Here is an 11,479-nt window from a genome sequence, read left to right on the forward strand (position 1 = left end):
GTCGAGCACAATGTCAAGGTACTTGTACTCTGTGACAGATTGTATAGGCTCCCCATATATAAGAGTAGGGTTAGTTGTTAGTTGTGCCTTTCTAAAATCAACCGGCAACTCCTTTGTTTTGGAAGTATTGAGGAAGGTTTCACAACAGTCAATAAAAAGAACTAAAGCCAGAGGCTGGTGAAAGGCTTACACTGCAAACTTAGACATCTCTGTAGTCAATCTGTTAATGACATTGGAATATTTTTAAAGCAAGGCCTGAAATGAGCAGTGACATCTAAAGAAAAGATTAATGGGTTAGTATAATAATACATGCTCTGCAGCCATTTGTACTCACCTGGCATCACTCTCTCTCTGGTTGGCTGAACAAATCTTCTTAGCCTGTTGATTCTCAAACCTTAATTATGTGCCCAGTGGAATAAGGCAAGGTAGGATTTCAACTCTCATTACACTTCTTAACAGTTAAACAAGGAGAGGCCTTTATAGGACCCTATGTGTAATTTTTGCCTCAGGGCCCCCGCATCTACATCTTGACCAAAATGTGTGTATGTTTATAAGTTGATAATCATGCATTGACGTTTAACATGCCACATATTTAGATTAAACACATACAGTATGTTAAATAAGTCACACATAACAATGGTTCTCTGTCTTCTGTTTTTTTCACAGTGACTTGTATGACTTCTACCACTATTTCTACATGCTGACCAATGCCCTGTTTTACGTCAGTTCGGCCATCAATCCAATCCTCTACAACCTGGTGTCAGCCACCTACCGCCAGATCTTTTTCTTCACGCTGCGCTACTTCTGCATGCCCTCCCGTCATACACCTAGGAGGCGTTCCCACCCTCTAACCCGCCGCTCCATCAGCATCTCCAGCAACCACACCCTCTCCACCAACATCATCAAAGAGACGGCCTACTGATTGGGCTGCAAAGGAATACACTTTCTCATGCTATAAACCCACCTGCTGCCACTTTGTGATTACTGGTCCAACTTACTTCATCAAGGACATTCTGGAACTGGTTTAGAGAGAGAACTGGGGTTATTGTCATGTGGGGCGAGATGCACATTTTATTATGTAAATGTTTTATACTGTGTATTTCTATACATGCTTTTATTGGTCCAATCATTCACCATTGGTGCGGTACAGTGTACAGTGGACTCTACTGTTTCAGTGTTTTTAAGATTTAACTTATAAACCTCTTGAAAGTACTTTCTCTATAAACATGGCATTTGGCAGTACTTTCACCACTTGCAAAGGTTCTGATGTAACCCTCACACAAGGGGAAAATAGTTCGTATTTCTCTTTCTTGAATCCAAGTTGCATTGACAGCTGTATGGGAAGAATCTCTTGCATCATTACCACAGTTACTTCTCTTGCCTTATTGGCTTTATCCCGAACAGCTTTGAAGCAAACATTTAGTTGAACAGAGGGAGAGTTCAGATAATAGCGAGTCCTAAGACTCTGGTCCATGGAATTTATAAATAGTGCAGACAAAGATTATGATTATTTTTGGTAATAGCTTACTGCATTCATTTAAAAATGTGAAGTAAGTGTGAAACAGAGAAATGTCTGGGATTGATTTTTTTGAAGTATTTGGACATTAGTGACCATGTGGAGCATGTGGAAAGCAATTACTGCGTAGAAAACAGCTTGCATTCCTGAAAACGTGGAAAACAGGAGCACTTCGACAGACACAGAGCACCCACTCCAACATACCAGCTGCTGCTTGAGCAGTCAGAGGCAGGGAGAGATTTCCACATTTCCTTTAGGAGCAACACCAAGATGTTAAACAATCTGGACTCTCCTATCAGTTAGTAGATGATTTGATTGCATCTACATAAAAGTCTCCTTCCAGAACAAGAGTTTAACTATAGGGGGTTATTATCCCATATACATCAATATTGGGCAATTCCATGCCTCATAGTGTATGTTCATCGGCGGCAACGTTCGGTGCCAAGTATTGTGCCATTTATGTAGCATGGCGGAAAGTGAAGGTGTGGAGGTCCAGGTGCTCACAGACCTGCAGTTATTGTTTGTGTGTAATTATTAACAATTACCACCATCTTGCCCTAACCTGCCCTAACCAGGTACTGGTGAGGTTGCCTAGCCTGAACCAAAACTTTAACATATTTGATTTACCGTAACCATGATCTTTCCCCAACAACACACTGACCTTAACCAAAGGCCAAAAGGCTGGAGTATGCTTGAAACAAACTAGTTTGTACTTTGTGTCCTCCGAACCCATTTCAAACCTTACTACTACGTTCTAATCTCTGCACGCCTGGCCTAGAAATGTCTAATGTCGACATTCTTGTCTGGCAATGGTTTGATTATACACACACAAAAAGCCACTGAGAACAGGTAACAATTCATAAAGAATTTTTTTTTTTTGGGGGGGGCATTTTAAGCCTTTATTGACAGGACAGCTGAAGCAATGAAAGGGGAGAGAGAGGGGGAATGACATGCAGCAAAGGGCCACAGGTCAGAGTTGAACCCGGGCCCGCTGCGTCGAGGAGTAAACCTCTATATATGGGTGTCCACTCTACCAACTGAGCTATCCGGGCACCCAACAGGTAACAATTCTCAAATAATTTCCGATCCAGGGAAATTAAAAATGAATTCAGGACCATAAGTCAGAAGCTGTTTTTATTGGGTCATCATAATCATATTAGTTGAAATCGGCCATGTTATCCTCTGTGGAAAATTAATATACTACTAGTGTTTGATGCTTGTGTTGTGAGTATTCTGAGGCATAGGTGCGTACAATATACTGTACAGTAGTAGTGTTAGGGTAATGCTTTCATGCGTGTATGTTACCCATAGAGTACATGTAACTTACAATTTATGGTAGTTTTAAATGTGTTTCTGAACAAATTACAGATTATGTTTCGTTGATGTAATATTAACAAATAGAATATTCAGCTGGTGGTGGGAAAACCTAGCCTCTTACTTAACTTATAAGAGAAGCCTCTCTACACTGATTTCAGTTTACTACAAATGGAAATCAATGGATTTTATTATAAAGGCTGAAGTAATTAAACTGTACCAGGGTAACAGCAGCTGAATCATTCAATGTTTGCACTGCTTATCTTACTGAAGGCCTGCTTTTTATTTTTATTTTATCTTGCAGCTTGATTTTTTGTTTACCAGGTTAAAAACCAAAGGTTAAAATGCTGTAGCATGAGTGCGTACAAATCCCATGGACGAGTATAATCCATTTAGCCGTCTTTATAAAACCGTCTACAGCAATGCTAGTGGCTCTTTTTGCATCCGGCGCTTAGCGCCACCCAAGACGATTGTGATTGGTTTAAAGAAATGCCAATAAACCAGAGCAGAGACTAGGTTGGAGCTAGTCTCACATTGCCAGACAGCATTCCAGGATGGGAGAAAAACGTGCTGTGGTTCATTGGCATTTCTTTAAACCAATCACAATCGTCTTCGGTGGCGCTAAGCAGCGTACGGGGCAACTGCACCTCTGCAAAATAGCCTCGGGAAGGGACTTATTTTGGTGGAACGTGTACGTTCAAAAGTTGTTTTAGTCTTGCAACAGAAAACTCAGATTGGACAGATAGTCTAGCTAGCTGTCTGGATTTACCCTGCAGAGATCTGAGGAGCAGTTAACCATAGTCCTCACAAATCCACCAGAGTTTAAAATGTCAACACAAAGAAAGCCCAAGGTAATGGATATCCAGCCTAAATGAGTGAAATCCAGAAGAATTTCCATTGGCAACAGAGCAATCCTGGAAGTGGAACGTCGTGGATACAGACTAGCTCCAACCTAATATGCTTGTGTCTGAACTACCAGCTCACTGCACCAATCACAGTCCGGTAAGGGGCTACCGGCAGCTACGTCCATGGTTTAGGTGTGTGTGACGGCCGCGACTGTTCGTTCAAAACAACAATGGCGGACATGATAGAGAGATGGTTCATCCAGTCTCCTGCCAGGTATTTTTTTAAAGTGCGCTTTCCCAAACAGTTTCCAATGACAATAAACCATCTGATGAGAGAGTTGAGATATTTTAGTCTGGACAGAACAACATTCATAGAGCATGCCACTATTAAATTCTGGCTGAAATGCAAAACAAATAAAATACTTAAATTTAAATACTAAGGAAATTCACTTCAGTGTATTCAGTATTTACCACCATGATGCATTACACTTCATTTTAGCCCACTAATTCTCCAATTTGCTGGGGCAACTGTTGTTGGACAAAATACTTGACACTGCTACAACCTTATCAATGCATATCACAGCAGCTCAATCTCTGTGTATTATTCTTATTATACCATGGCTGGTCGTTTTTAATATAATGTACTTTGTTATTGTTAACATTAGCTGTGCTTTGTATTGGTTGATTATGACCGTGTTTCTGTACAGTATCTGTATTCCTGTTGAATCTGTGGACTTTATATACAGTATGCTACATTTAAAGTCACGGCCACACATCAGATTCACATAAAGATCCACCAGACATATTGAATGAAATATATGATACTGTATATCCCTTTAATTGTGCAAACCATTCAAACGGCACATGCAGTTAATAACAGTTTTCAGTACTCTTCTGCACAGACTTGTACTGTATGGATATTATAACCTGAATGTGTCTCGACCCAGTGTTTATTGTATTTAAAGAAAAATGTTGATGATTCCGTTCAGCTATGTATAAGTGTATATGACAAGTTGCTCTAACAATGTTATTTCATTTCATTTAAAAAAGGAACAATAAAGGAATGAAGATATATAAAATGTTGACGTGCTGACAGTATGTCTCTCCTCTGTTTTATTCAATGCACACATGCACACATGCAAAGTGTTTTTATAAAAAACACACATCACAATTAACAGCTGTAGGCTTGAGAAAAGAAATGTCACTCACAAAGCACATATGAGCAGAGAAGGCTGTTGTGTTAACAAGCGATACGTCTTACTAATTAAGGTGTTAATTGAGTTTCTCCTCTGTGAAGCATCAAACCCCATAACTGTAAGCATACAGTAAATGTCAATTTCTGTGGCTGTTTCTTTGTTTAGAATTACAGCAGCAGGACTGGCCAAGAAAACCACAGAATAATAAAATGGAGCAAAGAATTGTTGCTGATTCGTTCTCACAGTCACCTTAGAGGAATGTTAACTGGAAGCCTGGATCGGGTAACTTTTAGATGTGTAGATGACTATTTTTGATTGCCTCAGTGTGCTTGGCATCCAAGCTGAAGGGGAGGAAAGCAATGCAGTCTGCCTCACTGCCCAGTTCAGACCAAAGTTCGGTGACAAGACAAAACCGTTTTAGAACGTCGCAGGGAAAAGTTGCAGAGGTCTGAATCGGCCCGTCTCAGCTTGACTCAAACCAGCTGATGGTTTCGCTGCGACTCAGCTGGTCAAGTCGCAGAGGCTGGTTTTAGAACATACAGGATGTCACCTGTTTCAAACTATAGATATAAAATTATCCATAATCCATTTTATTTCTAGCTGGTCGAAATGGCAGAGCTTTAGACGGAGCCTCAACGACTGCCCAAAAGCACGGTAACGTTATATGTTCAAGCGAGATAGAGCGCGACTGAAGAGAGGGAGCACATTTGAACAAAGCAGTGAATCAGAGAAATAAAACACGTTTTCACAGATGCATCACTAGAAATGCAACTGTAGCAAGCCTCTCAATATCACTAATGTTAGCCATGTTCATATTTAAATGCAACAAATGATATATCCAGCTACAAAAAAGCCTGGAAGTCGGAAGTTAGAACGGAAGTACAAAGAGGCGTTGTTATGGAGTTGATACACAGCAAAAACGTGAAAGGCGGAGCAGTATGTCCTGTATGTCCCTTACCGGCTAACGTATTTCAAAATGGCGCATGAATATGGAGCGTCTACCCCAGTTCATGCGAATGCAAATGTAAAATTTCAAGCCTAAAGGAATACTTGGAATTGATGGTGGTGGAAAATATTCATGAAAAAGGACAAGTTTGTGAATGGGCAACACAGATTTTGATAATGAACAACTAACTAACTAATGTTACACACTGGACCTTTAAGATTCTCCACTGGAAGCATCACATTAAATGACTGGAAGGGCAATCTAGGGCAGTGTTTACCAAAGTGAGGGGGTTCCAGGGGGTTCGCAGCAAAAAAGGGGGATCATTTATTTTCACTATAATTCCATCCATAAGTAACACATTGACATAATGTATGACTATTTTGGTAATGTGTTTCATACACTTTATGTAATAAAACATCTAAAAGCAACAATCCTATCAGGTGGGGGATCCTTGGACAACATTTTATCAAAAGGGGGGTCTGTGGTGTAATGTGTGTCAGTTTAGGGGTTCCTGATGTGAAAAGGTTTGGGAACCACTGCTCTAGAGGGTTGTAGAGGGTAATGTATCATGTTTCATCTACGATAGGGACATCCAAGAGTTTGCTGCATTTTTTCAAACACATTTATTCTCAGTTGGATTGCCTTTTCAATACATGAATTAACTAATTGGCAATATGTTTGCCTGTCTGACTGCTAAATGAGACTTAAGCCCAGTTTAAGCCCTTTATTTGATAGGACAGCTTAGACATGAAAGGGGAGAAAGAGGGGGAATGACATGCCGAAAAGGGCCCCAGGTTGGAACTGAACCCGCGGCCGCCGTGACGAGGACTTGCATTCTGTACATTGAGAACATGCTCTACCAGGTTAGCTACCAAGGCGCCCCACAATTTAAAGTTTGTGACTGGTGAATTTAGAGATCTAGTGATATTTTAAAATGTACCAATTACCCTTTTTCATTTTCCCTTATTCTAGAGATTTACTCCATCCAGTTTGATAAATAGTAAGATATGTTTTTCCCCTTTAGCCATGAGGAGCTGGATGCAGGTATGCAATTACAATTTGTATCCCTTGTCCCTCCATGTCCACTCTATTGCATTCTGCCAAATGGAAATTTAAGCACATGGCAGAACACAACTAACCAGTCCATATATCACTTCTGAGTGGGAGAATGCTTTCTTTAATGACCAGTTGCGGAATACAAGTGGCTGCATTTGAATTGGTTTATCACAGCAGGCTGACTTTAATGCACATACTGATGCTTTGAGAAAGCGGTAGGAGAGTTTTCTATTACATCTATTGAAAGAGGGACACTCATCAAACCATTTGGTCCAACTGAGAAAACAGCTTCTTACTCTTTATGTTGTGTTTTGCTTTCTTTTTTCCATCTCTTTTACTTTCTTCCCTTGGCTACCCTGTGGTCTCAAACTGATTTTGATTTTATACAAATACATTTGTCCATGGTAGCTTTCATTGCAAACAAACAAGGTTTGGTTTACATTCAAATGCATCTGCAATCTGCAGAACAGTTTATTGTCACCATTTATTGTCACCATGCGTACATGTGCATCCTTAAGTGCATTTTGCTGGTATAAGATACAAAAACCTAAAATCTATAATATGGTTCAAGGCAATGGCTGACTAGAATTTCTTTACATTTCGGTTGCTTGTTTTGCTGGGAGGAGCGAATAGAGGACGAGTCGAGAAGACCGGTAAATCCACTGCTTCCAGTTCTTTTATAAATATTTTGTATTGGAAGTACAAAATCAGCACAAATCACCGTTTTTTCCTTATTAGCCATCCACCCATCCATCCATCCATCCATCCACCTGAACCCCACACCCACCCCACTCTCCTCTCCAAAATGCCCACCCACTCACCCCATAAATACACAAATAGAACAAAAAACATACATAAGAACAACACTAATCAGAACACAGAAAGTTTTTGACAAAAGTGAATAAATGGAGAGAAAAAAAACAGCTTAAAGATTTTTAAAAATTACATTAACCAGCTCTTCTAATATCTAACATTCAGTATAAATTCCACCTAGCTCTGTGGAAATCATCAGGTGGCTACTGGGGGAAACTAGAAAATTCCACAAATAAAGAAAAGTGGATCAAAGTTTTGGGGCACTGTGAAGCACCTGCTTATTAGTCAGATAGGAGGAACCATAATCCCTCCATTCTTAGTCTGTCACTCGCGGGGCTAGTCCTACTCACCCATCTCAGGGGAATACCTAATGCATTCCTGCACGGCAAAGCTGCTGTACAATAGAGACCGATCTTAGGCCTGCGGCTCAGAATGAATGGCATGACAGTTTATAAAGCAGCCTTGCAGCCAGTGAGCAGTGATGCACTGCCATTTGTAGCTGGCGACACTGGGGCATGACACTCACGATGATGCATTGCAGGCTGCGAGTGTTGCCGCTCCGAGATACTAATCCATCCTCATACCACAGAGAATTCTCATTAGATAAAAGATAACTGTAGCACACGCTTTTTTCCCCCCTTTCTCTAGTGTAATTAATCCCCCTGATATGGATCAGTAAGTGCTCTTATACTCTTTTACTTTTTTATATATATATATATGCCATTTATTCTAGTTGCAAAAATATAAATGATACATTTTCTGTATGGGAGTGGCAGTTTAAGTTAAAGCACCTAAAAGATGTTCTCAGACAAATCAGTTCAAGTGTAATTGGAAACGTGTATTTGTATTTCAAATAACAGTTGAATACTAAGAGCTGAAAACAAGTGAATTGTCAGCTAATCAGAAGTGAAAAATTGAAAAGCAGCTGAAATGTCAGTTTATGACAAAGTGTGCATAAATATGCATTAACCCGATAATAAGACCACCCTCTTTTTTTCAATACTCATTTTTGGAAAAATACTTTTTAAAGACCAAATCTTGTATAATAATACAAAATTATTTGAAGAAAAAAAATGATGAAAACCCATTGCATAAATCAAGGTTGGCTGTTGTTTTTACCATATATGAAATCATGTTTGTTGACTTCCTAAATACCCCTTTAGACAAAACATAACCACCCATCCCCTATGTCAACCTAACCACCTTCCTCCCACTTGAATGCTTCAGCGCTGCATAACTTAAATTCAACGGAGTCACCATTGATTTAAATATTGAATCCAAACCTTTCCCTGGTTTTGCTTATTGTTAAGTATCCCTTGGTACCTGCCAATGCAGCAAACTCCCTGTCTTTTACATTACACACAGCATTGTTTTTGCATCTAAATCCAACCCCCAAACCTCCACACTGCTTTAGATGCAAAGACTATGCAGCACAGTTGAGATGAGTAGATTGATGGTCATGCCATGTAGGGTACTTAAAATATCATAATTATGGATTGAGTCCAACTAGGCTGAATAGTTTGCCATAAATTGCATTCGGGCTGAGAAGAGCTATGCCATATTTCTTGATTTCCTTTTTATTTTCCATCACTAGAGTGAATAAGCCATGCCTCTCCTCCTTCTTCTCTTAATCCCTCTGGGTAGAGTTCTTCAAAGGGGAAAACATGACACAGCACAGCTAAAAAAAAAAAAACTGCCTTGAAACAGCCAAAGAAAAAGATTTGTGCACGGATAGCTCAGTTGGTAGAGCGGGCGCCCATGTATAGAGGTTTACTCCTCGACACAGCTTTAAAAAAAAAAAAAAAGATTAACCAATGCAGAAAATCAGAGAAAAGTTTGTGAGGAAGGTGTCAGAGAAATAAAACGAGGCATGAGTTAGGAGAGAGAAACAGGGAAAGTCTGTTAAAAAAAAGGAATGGTAGACCAATAAACCGAGAGAAAGAGAGAGAGAGAGAGAGAGAGAGAGAGAGAGAGAGAGAGAGAGAGAGAGAGAACGAGAGAGAGAGCGGTCAAGCGTATGAACACAGCATGTTATTTGCACACCAAATTGTTTTTAGAGCCAACACAGGAGCTTAGAGATGGCTTTCCCACAGGTTGTAATGAGGGAGCCGTCGCTCTCATTAGCTGCAGTCGGACAGAGGAGGCAAAGCAGTCAGATAGAATGGCCAGGTCACAGACAAAACACCCAGTCACATTCCTTACTGTTCTGTCTTTCTTTCAATTCACTTTTTGTTGGACTACAGGGTTTCTACAAATTCCCAAAACTAAAGGTTGGGAAGTACATCTTCATAATAAACATAATATTGTTGATATACATATCCAACATATCCAATATCTGCATTAGTAATTTTGTTAACACTTGGTCCACCCTGCCCCCTGTGGTTTACCTCGCCCCATCTGTCAAGCTTTATGTAAAATTGTATTATAGCCTGTATTATTATAGTTTGTTTTATTTTCTCCACCTATACTGTATAAATGTAGCAATACTTGTTGGACATATGAACACTGGGTGTTTCTACAAAGCTAACTCTGTTTTGATTTCCAGATCCTACCCAATTAGTACTAAATGCAGACCAGGAACAGCCTAAGCAAGCTAATGTTAGCTCCTTTCAGCAAAGAGCATGTAGCATCAACAAAAGCACTGGTTGTGGCTACTGTAGTCTTTATCCACAACGTTCCACTTCCGGGATTGCTCCGTTGCCGTCTGAAATTCCGCTGGATGTCACTCTTTTCAGCCAGATGTTCGTTACCTTCCTCTTTCTTTGTTTTGGCATTTTAAACCCCGTGGATTTCTGAGGACTATGGTTAACTGCTCCTCAGATCTCTGCAGGGTAAAGCCAGACAGCTAGGTAGACTATCTGTCCAATCTGAGTTTTCTGTTGCACTAACTAAAACAACTTTTGTACGTGCAGATGGTTCCAAGTTCCTTCCTGAGGCTATTTTGCAGTGGCACCATGGCTTTGCCCGGTGCTTAGCAGTGATTGTGATTGGTTTAAAGAAATGCCAATAAACCAGAGCACATTTTTCTCCCATCCCAGAATGCTGTGTGGACTAGCCAGACCCTCCTCCGCAACGCTGTGGAGGAAGGTCTGGCAAAGCAAGACTATGGCCATTGCTACCACAGCCGACTACGGATACTTTGAACTTGAACTTTGAACTACAATGTCGAAACTAACGTCGGTCATAGCCCAATTGTTGGTCAAAACAGCAAATGTTCTATTTTCATTTCGAACGGCATCCTCTCATAAAAAGCTAACTAACCAACGCATTCTCATGAACGGGTTTGTACGACATAGTACGACAATTTATGCACACCAATTCGTATGATATCGTACGAAACTAGGCGACCGTCGGCTGGTCACTAGACGGCGGCTACAGAGCTGAGGGCTGACACCGAGTGGCGGTTGCTAGCCGAGCAGCAGTTGCTAGTAGTGTTTAGCTGCTAAAGAGCTCTGTGACGCCGGCTACAGAGCTTTGTCGTATCAGCGGCAGTTGGTAGCCGCCAATAGGTGACTGTAAGCTAGGTACAGGCACCACCAGATGACGGTCTTTTCAGGGGCCGTGGCAGTTGAGTTTACCTGAGAAAAAGTGAGCATCATGCAGCAACGACAGCACCAAAACGACTAGTTAAGTTTGGGAAAAATATTGTGGTTTGGAATAAAACACTCCGAAGGAATTAACGTTTCCTGGGTGAAAGTATTTTCGCCTTGAGGCGAACTTCACTCCCCGGCTTGAAAGCGCTGTGTTTTATGACCAACCCAATGTCATGCTATAGTTAATAATTTGCTGATAC

General features: G+C 40.6%; 1 protein-coding gene across 1 annotated transcript in view; it reads left to right on the plus strand.

Moving 5' to 3' along the window:
* Positions 1-4,760, plus strand: part of ntsr1 (neurotensin receptor 1 (high affinity)) — a 50,892-nt gene extending 46,132 nt beyond the window's left edge. The window contains exon 4 of the mRNA XM_078254268.1: positions 667-4,760. Coding sequence (XP_078110394.1) covers positions 667-922 — 256 coding nt within the window. The 3' untranslated portion in view covers positions 923-4,760. The remainder of the gene's footprint in view (positions 1-666) is intronic.
* The last annotated feature ends 6,719 nt before the right edge of the window (positions 4,761-11,479 follow it).

The sequence above is a fragment of the Sander vitreus genome, chromosome 7 (assembly GCF_031162955.1).
Source record: "Sander vitreus isolate 19-12246 chromosome 7, sanVit1, whole genome shotgun sequence".
In the NCBI taxonomy this organism is placed as follows: Eukaryota; Metazoa; Chordata; class Actinopteri; order Perciformes; family Percidae; genus Sander; species Sander vitreus.